Here is a 22,273-nt window from a genome sequence, read left to right as displayed (position 1 = left end):
CAATCAAATGTTCGTCATACAGTGGTTTTAAACTTGTAAGATAATGTTCAAAGGCTTTAAACTGTCATGGTCCTTTTGTTTGACTTTACACATTGGCTCAAATATTTTAGGGCATTCATTTTCTCATCTGTTGAGTCTCTGTGTTACTACTTCTCGGTACATAATAGATATGTAGATGAGCAACAGAAAGACGACAAAGAAATCATCGAGAAAGCCTAGAATTCCAAACAGGGCTTCAGGCACAAAATCTAGAGGCGATATAAGATAGAAAAAAGCCCCCATTAAACAAAGTATTATCCTGATACGGAACATCCAGAAAAGGCCTCCGACTGAAAACACCTCCCTGAATGCATGCCTCAGTAAAGTGGGTAGGTCCATAATTCTTTCCATAATCTGGTGGGGGAAGAACAAATACGGTGATTTGGTATCTAGTGTGTTAGACTTAAAAATAATATCATTTTCTTACAACGTGCAGACAAACTCAGTTAACATGAATGAAGGAGTTTCACGTATTCACTGAACACCATATTTTCTCGTTACCCATTTTATTTGAAAATAGTTCTTTGATGACTAGGTTCTTATAAAATAGGTCTTATTGCAGATAACTGAAAAGTAACTAAAATATCAACTAATTTGAAACACAGGATATAGTAATACAAAACTCAAGTTATTTCTAATTTGAGTTAGTAAAATAAACCCACAGAGAACCCAGTGTACTGAACTAGGCTGAGGCTTGAGCTCAAGTCTCAGCTTTAAAGTTGGACAGACCACTTATTAGCCAAGTGACCTTGGGGAAAGTTGTTTAACCTACTAGAGATAAGTCAACAACTAATTGAGGATGTGCCACAAGGACTGTTAAGAACTAGAAGAGATATTGTTATAAAAGACCTTGATAAATTGCCAGATAATATATAAGTATATACATATATAGAATATATAAGTATATACACACACATCAACTTTGATGGCTTTGACCATCTAAGAATAGCAATGAAACTGATTTCCTTCTTAGGATGTTTATTCTGCTTAGCTTGAGTTTAAGTGAATTTTTTTTTTTTTTTTTTTTTTGCGGTACGCGGGCCTCTCACCGCTGTGGCCCCTCCTGTTGCGGAGCACAGGCTCCGGACGCGCAGGCTCAGCGGTCATGGCTCACGGGCCCAGCCGCTCTGCGGCATGTGGGATCCTCCTGGACCGGGGCACGAACCCGTGTCCCCTGCATCGGCAGGCGGACTCTCAACCACTGCGCCACCAGGGAAGCCCTAAGTGAATTATTAATTGCCACAAAGATTTTTGGAATGCCAGGCCCTACCCTTTCTGGAAATGATTATGGGTTCTGAATATATACAGACTTATAATTAGATTATATTTACTTTGTAACTATACTAAAACCCACTGAATTGTGTACTTTAAACGGGTACTATATGGCGTGTAAATTACATCTAAATAAAGTTGTTTTTTTAAAAAAAAGACAGTACCAGTATCTATTTGTATGACCTTGAGCAAGTCAGTTTCTTCTCTGACTGGAAACTTCTCACTTCCTCTGCATAGCTCTTAGCTGACTGCATGACCATAACTCCGCGTGTAGTCATGAGGCACCATGACGACTCCTCAACCTAACTTCTTTGAGGTCTTACTTCTCAGGGGTTGGGGCATGCAAGAGAAACTGGCCAGAGGAAGTAGATCATTTCCTGTGGTCATTCCAGTGCCCACAGTTCAGCTGTTTTTAACAATCTGTATAAATATCACAAATCCAACTCTAAGTACGTATTTTGTCCAACAAATGCCGAATAAGTTGAGAGGGAGATGGAGATGAAAATGGGAAGAACTGAGCAAGCGATGAGAAAACGGTTTTAAAAACCCCACCAGACAAAGAAAATCTTGTAACTCCTTTTGGAAAACTGATCACAAAAGAACAAAAATGGTCTTTTTAGAATCACTCCTCATGCTGATTTTCTGTTCTCTGTGGAAGAAACTAATACTTAAAGCAAAACAGCTATACAGCTTTCACAAGGTCTATGGTAAATTACTTAAGATATTCTAATGACCAGCCAGTATGTCTTTTGAATACTGTTCTGTCCTTTATCAGGGCTATTTTGTTCAGTTCTCATATGGTGTTGTTTATACAAAATCTGTAGTGATTAGACAAGAAATATGGAACGGGTTATTAAGAAATGTTTGTGTACTAATCACAATCTGACTCTAACTCGGGGGTAGAATATCAAAGTGAGAGCTAAATGTCTTTATTATAGTGTAATTTCATCACATACCAAGCTTTCTTATTCATTAAGTATATATCTGACGCACACAAAATAACTGAGCAATGGTATGCTTCGCACCTTAAAAATACGAATGAACATCTTAAAATGATTTTTTTAAGTCCAGTGGTAGTTCTTGAATTTGAAACACTGATCTTCAAAGAATCGTCCTAAGATGCCCCTGGAGGATACATAAGAAAACTGCCGGATCAGAAACAGCAGAAGAGGCTCCCAAAGAACCACGGAGGGCAACAGGGACCAGGTCAAGCTTTTCTTGTCACTAAAAGTTTTGCCTCTCACCATCCACAGCAGGCGAAACTGTATGCCTTTAAATGTACCTGACGTCCCAGAATGAGGAACAGCATGTACGAGGGAGCACAAGTCTACGCAGTTGTGTAATACAGAAGCATTTTAACAGCTTATATTCTTGGCTGGGAGGAGGAGTATCATTTCTATCTTAAGGATAACCATAAATGCTACAAACATTAAGGCCTACTGGATTCCAGACACTGAGACCACAGTAGTGACTAAATATACACAGTCCTCACCCTCATGGAGCTTTCCGTCTCCCAAGAGAACGGTAATGAACAAGGTCGGAGGGCAATGACAGAGAGTGCCCTGACTGATCGGGGACAGCCTCTCCGAGGAAGATATACTAGGGCCGACCTGAAGGAAGAGGAAGTCAGCCCGGAGGCGAGCAGTGGGACAAGCATTCCGAGCAGAGGAAATGGCACGAGTGAGGCACCAAGGTGGGGAGGCTCGAAGGTGGGGAGGCTCGAAGGTGGGGAGGCCAGGGGCGTGTTCTGAGAGCCGCATCCCGAGGGAGGGGACGGGGGACCAGGCCATGCGGGGCCTTGAAAGCCACAGCCAGGAGTGGGGGCATTATTCCAGAAATTCAGAAGTTTCAAAACACAAGAGCATCGTGGTCTTACTTATGTTTTCAAAATATGACTCGGGCTGCTGTGCAGAGGAAAAGGTCCGAGTGAAGAGGTCACTGCAGTTGTCCTAAGCAAGAGATGGTGGTGGCCTGGCCTAGTCTGACGGCTACAGACACAGGACTTGTTATGAGGCAGAAATGACAGCATGCCCAGAAAGAGAGAGAAGAGACACGTTAGGACTTCTTTACAGATCAGAGAAGGGGAACGAGGGAGAAGAGGACGTCAGCACTGAGCTGAGTAACGCTGAGGTCAGGAGGGATCGGGTCGGTGTTGTGCACGTTACACCTCGTGTCCGAGACGCCAGGAACACGCCAGCGGGAGGTACGCTGAGCAAGTGGACGTCAGCGCCTAGAGCGCGGAGCAGCGTCTGGGCTTCCAGTACGAATTTGTACCGAGTGTGTTCTGGGTTTTCAAGTACATATTTAGTCATACACTTCTAGAATTCTTTGTTAAATTGTGAGAAAACTGGGATGAGTCAGTAAAGTGTGGGTTTTTAATCTATCAAATGCCTTTTTGGGGGGGAGGGGCAACTGTAGAATTAATGTGCTCTTTAAAAATAGAATGCTTTTGAATACCTGACATACAAAAGCCCCAACACTTAGGGTTACTTAAGGGAACAAATCCAAATGGGGCCAGAGGGTAAAATAGAGTAAAACACGATGGTAAATCTCCCTCCAGAAGTTCTCAGTTGTAAGTTTTCCGTAAGACAAACCCTATTGTAGAATCACGTAGGAGTCAATAATTTTACCTTTCCCTCCAATTTTTTTCTATTGCTTTTTTTTGCTGGTATCACTTTCGTAGAGTTTTATAATGCCATTTTTTAAAAGATAGAAAACTGTAGTCCTTGGGAAAGCTGTAACTCAGTGAATGACAGCAACAGTGAAAAGTAGACTTTACGTAACACACACAGATTTTTCACATTGACTATTTGTTGGTAAATCTCACTTTACAAAGGAGAAGTATCATCACACTCTTAACTTTGCACCCGCTACAACATTACTTACAGATCTGGGCTGCCCTGAGAATCTCCGGTTATAATCATTAATATCTTGATGCAATGATACAGCATCCTGAGACTGGTCATTTTCACCAAATACTGTTAGCAGTAAAGTTACCTGTAGATTTACAGAAAAAAGAATTGTTACACCTTTCTGCAGCATTAATTTTTTTTCATTTTGTATTATTATTCAATAGAATGAGAAAAGCTGCTGAATTTAGATTTCGCTCATTTCTTTTAACAAAGGCAACACAGGGGAGAAAAGTCAGCTACTATTTCCTTACAATAAGATCCATTCAAAATGTTATTTGAACTCCTGTAAACTAAAATGGGCACTGGTTTAAGTACTTTTCAATCCACACCAGGGATCAAGTTAGTAGTTCTCTGTTTGGGCTAACAGACATTTGAGGATATAAGAATGATGAGAAAATATTCAGGAGCAAAGTGACATATCACTTTGAGAGAAGAAAATTAGGGCTTTCTTTTTTGATTAAAATCATGATTCCTTATCCTCTCTGGTATCTGAATTATCTTTTTTTTTTTTTTTTTTTTTTTTGCGGTACGCGGGCCTCTCACCGCTGTGGCCTCTTCCGTTGCGGAGCACAGGCTCCGGACGTGCAGGCTCAGCGGCCATGGCTCACGGGCCCAGCCGCTCCGTGGCACGTGGGATCTTCCCGGACCGGAGCATGAACCCATGTCCCCTGCATTGGCAGGCGGACTCTCAACCACTGCGCCACCAGGGAAGCCCTGAATTATCTTTGAATGCTACCAGCATCACACAGAGATGAAGTTATTGCAGGAACCAGCTCTCAAGCACCCATCTCTACTACAATCAAAAAGGTAATTCTTGATACTGTGATATAACATAATATATTTAACACTGATTCCTCCATGGCAGAGCTAAGGAGGATACACAAATGTTCCTGGACTACACTTGGGTAATATGAAGATGACAGTACCTCGAAAAACAAGTATATTTTAAAATATAACACCTCCTATAGAAATGGCCACTGTACAAAGAGATAGATATGGGAAGGAGCCGTGATAGATTTGGGTTTAAATCATCTTGCTGTTGTTTTGACCCTCAGCTCAGCTGTAAAACCAGGACCCCACGGCTCAGGTGCTTCCCAAACACGGGACTGCCTAAGAGCAGCAGGTGGTAGGAACAGCAGGTACAGCCACCTCTTCACAACTTTGTTAATAAAGATGAATTCTTTCACTAAATATTAACTGACCACATACATGGGCCAGGCACCGCGCTAAGTGCTAGATGTACAGAAAAAGGACAACGTGGCCTTGCGCCTTGGTGATCACAATCCCCAGCACAGAAGGGGAGGGAGACGTGTTCAACAGCCCGTCATAGGCACTGGGGTAGGCGTTATAGTGATGCTGGAGAGGAAGGACTTCCTCTGTCTGGGGTGTCCAGAAAGCTTGACACTTGCAGTCACCCTAGGGGCGTGGTAGGACTGCTGGCGTGTCAGTGTGTGCGCCCAGGGGAGACGTGGTGACCATGTTCCAGCCACAGACAGCAGCCTGCACACTGTTCCCAGTGAAGCAGGCGGTGGGGCAGGTAGGTGAACTGCAGTGGGACCGCACTGCAGTTAGGGAACCCACAGGTTTATCTCCACCTTTCTCGCCTCTAGCCAATTTACGTGTGGTCCAAAGGATACCACCTGCTAATGCGCATATGCCCTATGAAAAGCCACAGGTAGTGCCAGAAAGAGGGGCAGGTGGTGGAACTAATTCTTTAGGGCAAGACCTTCGGCCTGGTCTCCGTGTTGCTGGCAGAGAGCTAAAGATGAGAGGTGGCACTGGCAAATAAGCTTCAGGGCCAACTGCCTTGTGTCACACATCAAATCAGCCGGAGAGGTGGTACAAAAAATGATCTTCCTCCTAACCATGTGGTAAAAAGTGTGAAAGAGGCAGAATCTGGGGATGTATCGATAGAAGCAAGAAGGAAAGAAGAGAAAGCCTTGAACCTTCCTCCCTCCAACCAAAAAAGGCAGCAATGGGAGAAGTGGATAAGCTAGAACAATGGCTGAAAGGTACATACACGTGTGTGCATTTCTGTGTATGTGTGTATGTATTTAATGGTGCACACCATATGGTTTTATTTATATACAGTCCCCAAATTAGGCAAAACTGAACAGTAATCTTAGAGGAGCATGCTAAGGTAATAAAACTGTAAAGAAAATCAAGGAAATGCTTATCATAACAGTCAAATAGTAGCTACCTCTAGGAGAGGGAGGAAGGAAGTGGGGGAGATTTGGAAGGGGTCCCGAGGAGGCTTCTGGGGCTGTGGCCAGTTTCTGTTTCTTCACCTGAGTGGTGGCTACTCAGGTGTTGCTTTGTGACAAGTCAGCGAGCTGTACCTCTTTATTTTGTGTGCTTTTCTGTATGTCTGTTATATTTTACAAAGAATTTTTGAACAACTGTTGTGCCTTCTCTAATCTTATTCTACTTTGTGGTCCCTGTGGGTTTACGCCTTTCCTGTTTCAGTGGGGTTGCCAGAGGGAGCAAAAGTAAATGCGTGCACTCAATTCAGCATCCTGACTTGGAAGCTCTCCATCTTGGTCGGGACGTCCGTTTGCACTGGAAGACTTCCCAAGGAGAGGCTGTCTGTGTACCTGATCATGAGTCATTATCAGGCATATATTTTAAATGAAAATAATATAAATATAAAGGAAATTCTGAAAAGTGAATAGAACATCCCATTTGGCTATATTTATTAACTTAAAAACTACAAATATCAGTTTCTCAGATTTTTCAAATGAAACAAAATTTTGTTTCTCCGGTTTGTCGAAGAAATTGAGCCGTTTGGTAGCGTACTGATACTTCAGTCTCCGACACACGTGCGTAAAACCTCACTGCGTCCCTCGGAGGCAGATCTGTATTGATGTAACAGGCTAATCTGCTCTGGGTGATGCGATGTGGCCACGGCTCCACAAGAGACATTTTTCAAAGGCATTGTTCGTCACTTAAAGCTGTTTGGACCCTCACCACAGATGGGCAGGTTAAAAAGAAAGTACAACTGAAAAACTATTTTTTTCAGAAGAAGTCTATGCAGGGCATATTTGCTTAAGCCTGATGGCCAGTTCAGTTTTTCCCTTGCTGGTGTTACAACAAAGACTTATTAGGATTTGGGGAAGGGTTCATGTACCAGCTGTTTTTCACTATGACTGAAGGGATATCAAAGGGAATTCCCCTTTTTTTTGAGGTGTCTTAAAGACATTAAAAAAAATAATGGAGAAACATCAGAGAAGCTTGGGATAAATGAAGTTATGCTAAAAACATAAAAATAATTCAAGAGTTAGATACAGAAACTATAAAAATTTACAAAATGAGCTAGTATAAATGATGTTTTCTGGGCACAAACATTACCGTTTGTCTACAGATTGGACAACTGATTGCCCCAAGCCATGAACCGTATCGCCAGTACGCCACAATGCAGGTACCTAATGGGAAGAAAACATTAATATTGATGTTTTTAAGTCCATATATCCTGGGGAAGTTTCATATATTTGAAATATTTTAACAGCATCACCTATTTAAAAATGTTTTTTACTTTATCCAACCAACTCTTAAGGCAAATTCAAATCTAATAACAATTCCCAGCCACTGAAAAATATTTTAATTTAAACTACCAGTTAAGATACAAGCATTTTTACAATCAAAAGCAAGCATGCATTAACTGCTTCAATGCTATGAGGCTTAATAGAAAATACTGCATTTCCTATGTGAGTAAATAAAACAGTAATTGGACATTACTGTACATATGACAACCAACAAATCACACTATAAATTTTCTGCTCCAAATTTGATATATGTTACAGAAACACAACTTCCATTTTTTTAAAAGTTTAGAAAACCATGTCACTTAAGTGTCAATAATAGTAATTAGGTAGTATGCACAGAGGAGCCAAAGGATACAAAGATTTCACGCTTCCTGCCCTACCAAAGTTCATAATCCAGTTAAGTAACTGCATCAACTTTTGTACTGGATGGATTTGATTTTTCTTCTTGAAGGCATTGATGAGCAGTGAAACAGGTAAACACGGCCTAGAGAGAGGATTTACAGACCTTAAAAAGTGGTGGTAGGGCAGTGGTTGGGAGTCCGCCTGCCGATGCAGGGGACATGGGTTCGTGCCCCGGTCTGGGAGAATCCCACATGCCGTGGAGTGGCTGGCCCCGTGAGCTATGGCCGCTGAGCCTGCGCGTCCGGAGGCTGTGCTCCACAACGGGAGAGGCCACAACAGTGAGAGGCCCATGTACAGCAAAAAAAAAAAAAAAAAAGTGGTGGTAGGTGCACTAAGTGTATAGGCACTGAAGTTCAGACCAGTAACAAATGAAGAAGGAGTATTTTTAAATACTGGCTGATGTTTAAGGAGCCCATTCAGTTTCTTCTCTGCAGGCCCCCATTTCTCGGGTCATCCAGGTTCCACCATGAATCTGAACTAACTGCTTCCTGGCTCCTTCAATCAAACTGAGGAGACCAAGGTAACATACTTAAATGACTCAGAAGGTAGTTACATCTTGAAGTGTGTAATATTAAATTTCAGTACAAAAGGTGTACAGAATTTGAACCCAACTTTGTAGGGGTGGTAAGATTAGATAGGCAGAAGACAGGAGGGAGGACGCTCTGGGTTTTGCGATGGCAGGGACAAGTCCCAGAGGCAGAAGTAACAGTACACGAGGACACTGGTGAGCAGGCCACTGGCTGAAGCCAAGGCTGCCCAACCTGACCATTAGTGACTGTGGGGAAAAACTGGTTCGATGATTTAAAGACAAGTTTAAAAAGCTAAACCATCTGTATCTGATATCTTTTCCTGCTCTCAGGGTGCTGTGTTAACTAGATAATATTTACTAAATACTTTGAGCAGTCTAATTTCATACAGAAACCATATGAAAGCAAAACCGATCATAAATGTTAGTATTATTACCATCTGTAATGATGCCTTAGATTTATCTACTACCTTTTCACCCAAAAGTCCAATGTGTTTTGACATATGTTAATTTATTTAATTCCGTAACTTTTTCCCACAGATTGGAGTATTGGTGTCCTTGGTTTGCAAATTATGTAGCGGCCACTTGCCTGCACTGGAAAACTATGGTCCAGCAAATCAAACACTTCAGTTCATAAACATCTGCTGTGATGTGCCTGATGCTTTCCCTTAACTAGGATGGCGGGAGAGATGACTCAATGACTTGAATCCAGGGCACAATCTCTCTAGATCTGTCTATTTGTAACCTGAGAATAAGACCTCATAAGACTGCTGGGGAATTAAATAAAATAATGTGGGTTACAGATGCAAGTTAGGTGAAGTCTGTTGCTGCTGTTACTCTTGACTTGCTGTAAAGGAACTGTAGTTCCACACATGGAGCTAAGCTGAAATGCTCTTCATATACATGGTATCGGTATCCTTGAACTACTGTTCAAAGAAACACATTTCTATTTATTGAGAAGCTGAATAACTAGTTGTTGTTTTTTTTTAACCTTTGAAGCTACAGACAGTAAATAAAAGTGTCCCGACAAGAAGAGCAGGATATCGGAAGGAATCTACCCTATTACCCCAGATCCAGAGGTAAAACCAAGAGCACAGCACAGCCATCTTTCAACTGACCGGGTTATCCACACAGTGCATCAACTAAGCCTGGGCTGGCAAACAGACTTCGCCCAGCCTGCCAGACCTCACTGATTCCCAACCCCTGCCTCGGGTGCTGTGCTAGGGGATGGCCGAGGCACAGCCAGACCCAGAGCGAGTCCACAGTCGATAAGGAACGTCAGCTAGAGGTTTGAGGGGGAGCATCTGCTTTCTCTGATGGCCATTTAATCCCCTACCCCAACACCTGATCTGTCATTATTCGGCTGCTCACTAGCACTTCCAACAAATAATGAAGGATAGACACTGAAATAGTGCTTTGTAATTCGTTAGTTACTTAGACACAAACCTGAGGGAAGAGGTTGACATTAATGGATGAGGCAATGATGGGATTGGTCAGTACTGACTAAATGGGCACAAGGTACAGAAAACCCTGCATAGCATGGAATGGATTCCAGATACTTTATTTCACCCCCAACAGCATGAACAGTAACACTGTATACCTTGGAATTCTGACTCTTAGACAAAAGATACCAAGGGGAGAAAGCAAAGTACAAATCACTGTACGCTACATGTTAAATCAGTACAGTTTGCTAGCAATTAGCACCCTATCTTGCATACAGCTGTTCGAAGGGAAAGAAATACTACCAATAAAAAATAGGTCTAATGATGAGATAAACCTTAAGGAGAGAGTAGTTGTATAAACCACCGATCACACAGTATTGGGTTGGCCAAAAAATTCGTTTGGGTTTTTGGTAACATCTTACGGGAAACCCCGAATGAACTTTTTGGCCGACTCAACAGAACTGCGCACAGGCTGTGAAGTCAGACCCGGGTTTAAAACCTAGCTCTGTCCGTCTGCAGCTGGGCTGCCCTTTGTAAAATTTCTTAGCACTGCTGAGCCTTGGGGTTCCTCACCTGTGAGCTGGGATGAGATGGAGTATGTTGTGTCCAGCACACAGCAGGCCCATAATAACCGACTCCTGCCAATCTCACGGGACCACAGCCAGCAGTGGCTACGCGGTATGCCCCATCACTCTCTGTGACTCTTCCTGGAAGGTCAGGAGACGCCAGGGGTGGACAGCACCCCTTCCTGACACTAAGTTAGTGCGACATCAACGTCCCTTCTCGTCCCTCTGTGTTCTAGGGTTCCCAAGCCTCTGGAAGTCCCGGAGGAAGAGAGGTAAGAACTTCTGCACCGACTCAGAGTGGAAAAGGGGTGGCAGCGCCCAGGGAAGGTCTTGGGCAAGGCCCTTGGGAGAAGAACCCTCCTGCCTTGGGAAGGAGGAGTAATAAATGAAACCACCAAAAACCGATGAAAATGAGGAATTCAGTGACTCCCTCAGGGTACAGATACCCTTAACTCACTGTTCAAAGACACACATTTCTGTTTATTGGGGGCTGAATAACTAGTCATTTAAAGCTTTGAACCTACGGACACTAAATAAAAGTGGCTGACAACAAGAGCAGGATCTCAGAAGCAATCTGCCCCACTCACAAAATACAAAACGTGACAGAGAGAAAATTAGGAATCCAGCTTGTGCACACACACGGGTCTTGGTCTAAATAGTCACTTTTACCAAGAACAGCATTGTTTGCTTACCACAAAAGAGATGTCCACAGTTTGTTTCAACAGGGAGGGAAGCTTGATGTAAACAAATCGGACAGTACATGTCAGTGTAGAACTGCTGTCGGGCAGCAGCAGGTGCATCCTGGTGAGAAAACAAGTGCATATTGAGACACGACACACACAGGCTTTTCAAAATTCATCTTCATGCTAAAGTATACTTAACGATACAGTCAGGACTGTGTAATCCTCAAATTTTAGATGTGCACTAGTTAAGGTCTTACAAGTTTGATAAACTTATGAGGCTCCAGTGTTGTTCTGCCTAAACTGCATGGTCTCTACCTTCCTTCCTGAACACAGTCTAAAGATAAAGATAAAAACATATATCTAAAGATAAAAAGCCGATTAACTCAGGAGTTACTCTATTAGAAAGAGTAAGTTATTCTGGGTAACACAGGCTGAGCTAATGCATTCATTAGCTGAACAAGAAATGTCAAACTACTCCGCAGGTGTTAGCTTTCTTCTATTTTTAACATCTGTTTCATTCATACATTCCTGATAGTCGTTACTTGTTTGAAGATTAAATGAGATAGTTGTATGTGAAATCACTTTGTAAATTGTAAAACACCAGGCCAGCATGAATTATTGATAACAAGAGCTCTGGAACACAGTACCACTAATACGCTTAAACTATTTTTGCATCAGTGAATTTCAGTTCTGTGAAGCAAGAATTCTTGTCTGTTTAGTTCACAAATGAATTCTCAATGCCCAGAACAATGTCTGGCATATGGTAGGTGTTCAATAAATATTTGGTGAATGGATAAATCATAAAAACCCTGTTTGGAATTAAAATTTGACTGGTGGGTAGACAATTTTTTTTTTGATATTAGGTATCTCAGCATGAAGGTATACAATATCCTACTTAATCCAGCTTTCATAAAATATATTCCGTTTCTGGTTCTTAGGGATCCATATGGTGAAAAGCAAAGAAGAGGCACAGGAGAACAGTTTTCTTCTTTGCTTCAGTAGTTTTAACAACTTTGATCACCGAAGAAAAAGAAAAGGAAAACAGCCATCCCTTAGAGTCATTTCTTTGAAGGTCTTAGGGGAATATATTTTATTTATTTATTTTTAAAATTTTATTTACTTATTTTTGGCTGCATTGGGTCTTTGTTGCTGCGCGTGGGCTTTCTTTAGTTGCTGCGAGCGGGGGCTACGCTTCGTTGCGGTGCACGGGCTTCTCATTGTGGTGGCCTCTCTTGTTGCAGAGCACGGGCTCTAGGTGCGCGGGCTTCAGTAGTTGTGGCTCGCGGGCTCTAGAGCGCAGGCTCAGTAGTTGTGGCACACGGGCTTAGTTGCTCCGCGGCATGTGGGATCCTCCTGGACCGGGGCTCGAACCCGTGTCCCCTGCTTTGGCAGGTGGATTCCTAACCACTGCGCCACCAGGGAAGCCCGGGAATATATTTCAGAAGAGTAGTTTTTCCACTACATTTCATTAAAGCCAATTAGACAGTAATTATTTCCTCACAAGTAAATAATAGGAAAACTGTTGCCTTTTAAAGCAAGTCAAAACTAAATTCATGGAAACATCTTAATTAGATTAAGACTAGTCATTTGCTTAATCTGAAAATGTACAATCAATAGAATAATAAAAGGTAACTCCAAGCAGGAAAGAAGCGCATGCTTCCAAAAAGGAATTTATTGATATATCATCGCAATTTCTTATGCAAGGGGAGTGACAACATCTACTCCTCATACACATGCACAGATTTATACCACAACAGTACCTGTTCTGTTTGAAGTTGTTCCCGAAGCACCCGTACTAGCTCTTGGTTTTCTGGGTGAATGTTTTGATGTGCATTTCTGCTGAATAAAGTATAATATGGTTTTAATATAAAATATTGTTAGATGAATCCATTTTCCTTATGGGTCTAATTTTTGACCTAGACTACTAGCAACATAAGAAACGTAAATGATGGCCTACAACTGTACTCCAACTGTAGGACTGAACATTCCAGGCTATTCTGAGATCACTGATTATCGGCTCATTTCAGGTTTAACTGGCAAATGATGAAATCCAGAGGCCTAGTACCTTGGGGATTGAATGTAATTTCAGACTTACATATAATATAACACGTTTATTTCTTTTGTAAGATTTCTTGTATTATTATGTATTTGAACACTTTTCCATATCTAATTAGGTCCTTCTCCCAACTTTTCACCTATGAGGTGAGAGGGACAGAGAAAAACAAAACCTTAAATGTATAATGTAGAAAAGCCCAAACCTATGATACCACTAATATCTTAACATTAACAATTAAAATGAAGAATCAAAGGCAGGAAGTTTGAGGTCCATATAAAAGGATAGGATGAGTGAAGTGAGGACTGAAAACTAGAAGCAGTGGTTAGGTTGGTAGGGTCAGGGGTGAAGATTTACATCTTGAACCAGTTTAGTGTCATTTGGCTGTAGAAGTTTTTTCTAAACCTAAATCTCTTTAACAGCAATATTTTAAGTCTACTCAGTGTTGTTGTTAATCTATAGAAGAGCCTTTACTCTCTAGCTGAACCAATATAGCACAGCAATAAGAATTCTAAATCAATATTCTAATGGGCTAAGGAAAATTAAAGAAATCCATCCCAGGGTTATTTAATTTTTAGTAAAAAAATTTAAATTTTAGAAAAGAAAGCTGAAAAAATATAACCATTAGTTCAGAGACGACATAAAAACGATTTAAAGTCAAATATCTAATCAGAAGCTCAACATAAATGAAACTACTTGAATTCTGTTTAAACACCTTAAATTTTGGTGGATTATTTATTTTAAAATGTTACGTTCTTATGACTGAATAAATGAATCAGTGAAAGAAAGCTACTCTATGGGAAAAACAATCTTTCAAGGAACAGCCCAGGAACCAGCCTATTTACACACCAGGAAACACCCAGCTAACTGGAAATTCTCAGCTCTTTGACAATGAAAAACCATTCCCTTTTCATTGGAAAAAAACAGTCATGGTTTTCAGAGGATTGATGTAAACCATGTGACTGGAAGGTCTTTCTTTTGGTCTCTTTCCATAAAAGAGAAGATATAAAATTCTTAAATCTGATAGTAGAATATTAGAAAAGTCAAAGTATTGCCAAAGAACAAGAACAAACAGCCCAAGATGCTAAACATGGCCTGTAGCTCAGGTAGCTAATTGTGACTGGCAGCTTTGAGTACAGAACCAAAAATCTAGAAATCTAATCAAGATAGATTGAAAGCTAGATTAGATCAGGAACATACTGTTATAGAGAAAACCTCAGGCCTCAAATGGCATCACCTATGCTAAAGCCTATGACACCAAACCGAGACTTCACACCTGGCCCAACTGCAGCTCCCACATTCCCCAGGAACGGGATCTGAATTGGTCAATCTGGGGTTTCCTGGTCAGTACCAAGGAGGTAGCCTGCATGATAAGACCCCTGCCATTTCCTTCCCCCAGAAGAAGAAGTCTTGGCCTGAAATAATCCTAACTTTTCTTTTGCTAATAATTTCCTTGCCCCACCCTCCTTCTGCCTATAAAAACCTTCCATTTCATACAACGGAAGTATCTCTCTACTTGCTGGATGGGATGCTGCCTGATTCATGAAGAGCTTAGTAAAGCCAATTAGATCTTCAAATTTACTTGGTTTAATTTTTGTTCTTTAACAATATGATCACCTTAGCTATGAGAAAATGATGGCATTTGACACTAAGCAGGTCTAAAGTGAGATGCCAAGGAAAACAGTGGCTCTGCTATGAAACAGAAGTACATGTGTCGTTAGTGTATTTATCAACGATTTATGGTCCTTCTAAGTTCTCTGAAAAGAGAAACCAAAACTGTCAAACCAGTTAAGTTATATGTAGCCCTGGAAAAGAGCCAGGAACCTCTGATACGAGGAAAGCAATGATACCCAAAGCGTGGGTCAGGAAAGGAAGTTTGAATCAAAGTTTACAAATATGCAAGCATGTGGTTCATAGGTTAACCTGCCTACCAGACCCTTTTGACTGGCTTCTGGTATGTCAACACATGGCAGCTATTATTAATGGCTTAAGAAGGAAGACCAAATAGAAAAGATTTTAAAAGAAATTAATTGTAACTATAAAACATTGCTGAAAGATATTAAAGAAGACACAAATAAATAGAAAGACATCCCAGGTTCATAGATTGGAAGACAACATTGTTAGGATGTCAATACTATCCAAAGTCATCTATCTTCAGATTCAGTGCAACCCCTATCAAAATCCCAACAGCATTCTTTGCAGAAGTAGAAAAACCCATCCTAAAATTTATATGGCATCTCAAGGGACTCCAAATAGCCAAGATAATCTTGAAAGAGAAGAACAAAGTTGTAAGACACTTCCTGATTTCAAAACTTGCCACAAAGTTATAGTAAAAACAATGTGGTGCTGGTAATAAGGACCAACGTATAAACCAATGGAATAGACCATAGAGACCAGAAATAAACTTTCACATATATGGTCAACTGGTTTTTGACAAGGATGCCAAGACCCTTCCGTGGAGTAAGGACAGTCTTTTCAACAAATGGTGCGGGAAAAACTGGATATCCATATGCAAATAAATAATGAAGTTGGACCCTTAGCTCATACCATATACAAAATTTAACTCAAAATGGATAGAAGACCTAAACTTAAGAGCTACAACTATAAAAATCTTAGAAAAAAACATAGAGGGAAATCTCTGTGATCTTAGATTTGGCAATGATTTCTTAACCATGACACCAAAACACAGGCAACAAACGAAAAAATAGATAAATTTGGACTTCATCAAAATTTAAAAATTCTGTGCATCAAAGGACACTATCAAGAGTATAAAAAGACAACCAACAGAATGAAATAAAATATTTATAAATCATATATTTGACAGGTGATTAAGATAGAATATAGAAATAACTCATATCTCAAACACAAAAAAGCAAACAACCTAATTCGAATATGCACGAAGGACTTGAATAGACATTTCTCTAAAGAAGTCATACAGATGGCCAATAAGCACATGAAATGATGTTCAACATCATGAGTCATCAGTGAAATGCAAATGAAAACCACAGTGAGATACCCCTTCACACCCACTAGGATGACTATCAAAAAAACACAAAGTAGCAACTGTTGGCCAGGATGTAGAGAAATTAGAACCATTGTGCATTGCTGGTGGGAATGTAAAACCGGGCAGCTGCTGTGAAAAACAGACTGAAGGTTCCTCAAAAAGTTACACACAGAATTACCGCATGATCATGCAATTCCAGCTGAAAGCAAGGACTCAAACAGATTCTTGTACCCCAACGTTCACAGAGCACCATTCAAAATAGCCAAAAGGTGGGAACAACCTAAATATCCATCAACAGATAAATAAACAAAATGTGGTATATACATACAATGGAATACTATTCAGCCATAAAAAGGAATGAAATTCTGGTAGATGATACAGCATGGATGAACCTTGCATGCATTATGCTAAATGAAATAAGCCAGCCACAAATGGACAGACACTGTCTAATTCCACTTTATGAGGTACCCAGAATAGCCTAATTTCTCGAGGCAGAAGGTGGAATAAAGGTTACCAGGAGCAGGGGGAGGAGAAATAAGGAGTTATTATTTAACTGGTAGAGTTTCTGTTTCAGATGATGAGAAAGTTCTGGAAATAAACAGTGGTGATGGTTACACAACACTGTGAATGTACTTAATGCCAATGAATTGTACACATAAAGTGATAACTTTTATGTTATGGATATGTTACCACAATACAAACAAAGGATGAATTATAATGACTACAGACATCAAAGAAACTACAGAAAAGAGACAAAAAGTTCCTTTGTTTGAATCTCCTAGTACGCATGCTACCCCTCCCCCAACTCATTAATTGAATACTTCACCTAAGTAGCAGGCTGACAATTGCCAACTGAATTTGAATCTGAACAGCTGGACAGCAACTTAAACTGACCCCTCATCCAATCACATGACAGGTTCAAGACAACATCCACGTAATGGGGAGCACCTTATATTATTTGAAAAGTTGTATCGTAGGTTAAGCCAAAATCTCATCATTTAACTCCACCTATTGGCCCTGTATGAGGTAACAGAAAATATCTATTAATAGATATTGGTCTCTGCCCCTGGTTCCTGGCACAGAGCTCCAGAAACACTTGCAACTTCCTAAGTGATGAGAGCACGAGGAGTACCTTGTATTCTAATATTTGGTCTTTGACCTGGCCCCTCACACAGAGTTCCTGAAGGCCTTGTAAATTCCTGGGTGACAGGAGTGTCTTTCGCTCTAATGAGGCGACTCTGGGTGGGCTCTTGGATGAGGGCTGCTCCCCAGAAGGACAAAGTCCTGATTAGAAGCTTGGAATGTTCAGCATCCTCCACCCCTGCCCCCATTCTCCAGAGAGAGGAGGGGCCAGAAACAGAGTGAATAATCGATCACGCCTGCGTGAGGGAGCCTCCATGAGATCCCAGCAGTGCGGCCCGGAGAGCTTCAGGTGGGTGAACACGTCCACACCAGGAAGGTCCTGCGCTCAGGACCCCCCGGACCTTGCCCTATGCATCTCTTCACCTGGTTGTGCATCTGTATCCCTTATCACACCCTTTAATAAACTGGTAAACCTAACTGCTTCCCTGAGTTCTGTGACCTGCTCTAGCAAAGTAATCAAACCTGAGGAGGGGGTCATGAGAACCTCCGATTTCTTGTGGGTAACCTGGGGACAGAAATCAGACAGAAGCTGGGGGTGACTTGGGGACCTACTATTTGCCGTTGGCATATGAAGTGTGGTGGGGAGGAGGCTTGTGGGACCGAGCCCTTAACCTGCGGAGCTGACACCATCTCCAGGCAGACAGTATCAGAGCTGAGTTAAATTGTGGGACACCCAGCTGGTGTCATGGAGAATTGCCTGGAGGGGAAAAGCCCACACACATTTGGTGACCAGAAGTGAAGAGTTCTGTGTAAATATAAAGGAGACACAGGAGAGAAACGGTAGGGAAGAACTGGATCCTTCACTACGTAAGAAGGAAAAATCTGTAGGTTTTCTCCTTTATACCTAGTTCTCCGAAGCTACACAGAATTAATTCTTCTTCAACAAAACAAGCTCTCATCGTATTTAAAGCTTTTGCATCCTACAGTCTTTTCCCCTAAGCTAGATATCCCCAGTTCTTTCAGGCATTTTTATATGATTTGTTTCCATAGCTTTACCCATTTTGATAACCTCCCCTGAATGTTTTCCAATTTAAAATTCTTGACCCAAACTGAATATAATCTATATGTGACCTTTATGTGATTATTCTGATTAATACACCTTAATGCTGTTTGGCATCTATAACATACAATTGCCTTATTAATAGAAACTTTTATTTTGGGCTTCACATCACTACAGTCTGTGAGGAAAAATATTTTATTTACAAGTAATAATTATCCATAGTAGAGAAATTAGAAAAACAAATAAAGGAAAAGAAAAATATTTTTAAATAAAATTAATTTTATAAAAATACTTTTTTTAAACAAAATGGGCTACTTGACCTATGGTTTTGTCATGTGCCTTTCACTTAATTCTCACTCAACAATTTATCATGGATACTTTCAAATGACAATAAATTCATATCTGCATCCCGTTTTTAATAGGTAAAGAGCAGATTTTTTTTTTTTGGTTTTTGCCTAGTCATGACCCATTTTAAAACAGCTTGATTGAAGTGTAATTAATCACCACCACCAATTTTAGAACATTTTCATCACCTCAAAAAGAACCCTGTACCCTTTAGTTATTGCCCCCATACCCCCATCTCCAACTCCAGTCCTACACAACCACTAATCTACTTTCTATCTCTATGGATTTTCCGATTGTGGACATAAGAACAGACTCAAATATATGGCCTTTTGTGTCTGGCTTATTTCACTTAGCACAATGTTTTCAAGTTTCCTCCATAAGGTAGCATGTGTGCATCAGTATGTCATTCCTTTTTAATGCTGAATAATATTCCATTGCATGGATATACCGCCTTTTGTTTACCCATTCATCTATTGATGGATCCATTCATCTGTTTCCACCTTTTGGCTATTGTGAATAATCCTGCTGTAAACATTCCTGTACAAGTTCTTATGTGGAGATATGCTTTCATTTCTCATGGGTATATATACTTAGGAATAAAATTGCTAGGATATATGGTAACACTATGTTTACTCATTTGAGGAACCGATAGTTTTCCAAAGTGGCTGCACCATTTTAACTCCCCTACCAGTAGTGTATGAGGGTTCCAATTTCTCCATATCCTCAACAACTGTTATTATTTGACTTTTTGGACCTAGCCATCCCAGTGGGTATGAAGCTGTATCTCACTGTGGTTTTGACTTGCATTTCCCTGAATGACTAAGAATGTCAGGCATCTATTCACATACTCATGGGCCATTTGTATATCTCTGGAGGAACGTCTATTCTGGTCCGTTGCCCATTTATTAATCGGGTTACTCATCTGTTTATTATTGAGTTTTGAGTTCTCTACATAGTCAGATATAAGGGCCTGATCAGATATATGACTTGACATGTTTTCTCCCATTCAGTGTAATGACTTTTCACTGTCTTGATGAAGTTCTTTGAAGCAAAAAAAGTTGTTACTTTTGATGAATTCCAATTTGTCTATTCTTTCTTTCGTTGATCATGCTTTTGGCATCATATCTAAGAATCTTCATGATTTACTCCTATGTTTTCTTATAAGAGTTTTATAATTTTGCCCTTACATTTAAATCTTTGATCCATTTTGAGTTAATTTTTGCATATGATGTAGTATGGGTCCAACTTTATTCTTTTGCATGTGGCTATCCAGTTGTCCCAACATCATTTGTTGAAATCTTTCCCCACTGAAAGGTCTTGGCACCATTGTCAAAAACCAGCTGACCATAGATGTATGGGATGACCCATTTTTAAATCTTGATTCTGTTGTACCAATACATTAGCTATCCATCCCAACTGACAATTTAACAAACATGCTTCTTTTGTCTTCTTCATCCCAGTTGCTAACAGAAATGAGAAGAACAGGCTCAGAAGCAGAGCCCTGCAACAATTCAGTGTCCTTCTTTTTTGGCTTACACTAAAACATTAGTCAGCACTCCTGGGAATGATCTGTCAACCAGTTATAAACTCACTTAAATCTGCTATCATCTGGTCATCATTTCCCCACTATGTCCACAAGGGCATCACCAGGTACCGTGTAAAATACTCTACTGAAATCAAGATAATGTCACCCTAATAAGAAACTAACCATGCAGAGGTAAAAGAGAATGCTCATATTCTGTTTAATAATCCTTTCTATAATTTTTATAAGAAACTAACAGATCTGTAGTTTTTAGAATCACTGTAATCTCTTTTCTACTTTATACTTTTTTCATTTCTGTTTTCAACGATATATACAAAATTTTATTTATCTCCATGTGTTAATACTTAAATTTCTAGTTTATTACCCTGTCTCTGTTTATTGGTACATAGACATCTAAGACCTTTAAAAAGTATTCCTGATTCTATAATAGTAATTTTTAAAAAATATTTTAACTCCTTTAATCCTCTCAACAACCATATGTTCTAAGTGTTTCACATTTATTAATTCACTTAATCCTACATAACAGCAATTTTAATTCTAATCTTAATCCCGCCATACTGTCCAAGATTTTTTGTCCCAGTTTTTTTCATTTAAACACTGAAAATATATTTGCACCTATTATATCACCTACAAGTTGTAAATTCAATTATGAAAATTACATTTTAAAACTGTGATACTCCAACAGAAAATATTAACATTTTATTCAAAATATGGATGATAAATCTAAATTTTTTTCTGACTAGACAGTTGATGACGGGAAAAATACACAGTAGCATTTAAAGCCTAGTGGAAAATAAAATACCTTAGTAAATACATACAACCACTGAACTCATTACTTGCTTTTTTTTTTTTTTGGTTAGTTTCTGCTTTATAACAAAGTGAATCAGCTTTATTACTTGCTTTTAATATTAAGTATTAAACATTACTAGAAGCAGTCAGAAAGTCAGTGGCCCTTGGAAATACATATTATTTAAATTCTTTTGTCCTTTAGTCTCACCTGAAAAGTGCATATACCAGGGTAGCAATCAAAGCGAAACTGACCACAACTGCCACAAGTACTTGGTCACTTACTCCTTCTATGACTGAATCATCATCCAGTTTCAAACTGTGAACTTCACCTTGATATTTGGCCATTCCAGGTCTAAAAGAAAAAGAGATAAGATGAAAATTAAAAACGACACAGTGAAAATGAAATATATTAATAAAAACGATATAAACGTAGCTGACTTCTGATATATGTATTTTTTTGTAGCACCCACTTGAGGTAGGTTGCATTAAGTACATCTCCAGTGGGGAATGCCCCATTAATGAGTTCTGTAAAATCTTAAAAGAAGAAAACACATTTCTCATGCCCAATTGCTCTTTTCTTATTCCTGAATACCAAATAAATTCTCCACATAGATCACATCCCTCATGGCACTGAATGTGCGTCATGGAATGTACCATGTACGGATATGGAAGGAAATATATTGTCTTCTTCTGTAAATATTCCTGTATTACCTGGCATACTGCCCTGTACACAGAAGGACCTAATAAATATATGTTTAAATAGGAGTGATTTTCCTTACTTATGGTGTTAGTAATTTGAAAAGTAAAAGACATGGAGGCTATAGAACATTTATAGCTATACTGAGACTACTTGAATTAATGAAAATTCTGTTGCTTGGAAAACGATTAGCCTCACTTGGGACTAAGCTCAGCTTATGGTTCAGAATTCTGGGAACTGCCTGGAATATGGAATCACTCTGAGGCTGCGTTTCCTTATGAAGAGAAAAGGGAGGATATGAAACTCTCCCTCCCA

At 40.0% G+C, this 22,273-nt stretch overlaps 1 protein-coding gene across 2 annotated transcripts; it reads right to left on the bottom strand.

The window, feature by feature from the left end:
* Window positions 1-123: 123 nt before the first annotated feature.
* RNF170 (ring finger protein 170) lies at window positions 124-21,613 on the bottom strand (the record flags this gene model as incomplete). 2 transcript variants are annotated; one of them, XM_079726613.1, is made up of 6 exons in its annotated part: window positions 124-393; window positions 4,198-4,308; window positions 7,572-7,645; window positions 11,394-11,502; window positions 13,145-13,220; window positions 21,470-21,613. In XM_079726613.1, 6 exons carry the CDS (start codon window positions 21,604-21,606, stop codon window positions 124-126), a joined length of 777 nt encoding a protein of 258 aa, XP_079582739.1. The 2 variants fall into 2 exon arrangements, with proteins under 2 accessions (XP_079582739.1, XP_079582738.1); XM_079726612.1 differs by having other exon boundaries at window positions 13,145-13,223; window positions 21,470-21,606.
* Between the last annotated feature and the right edge of the window lie 660 nt (window positions 21,614-22,273).

Source organism: Hyperoodon ampullatus (assembly GCF_949752795.1).
Source record: "Hyperoodon ampullatus genome assembly, chromosome: 20".
Lineage (NCBI taxonomy): Eukaryota > Metazoa > Chordata > Mammalia > Artiodactyla > Ziphiidae > Hyperoodon > Hyperoodon ampullatus.
The sequence above is the reverse complement of the archived record's forward strand: the minus strand, read 5'-3'. Positions and strand labels throughout refer to the sequence as shown.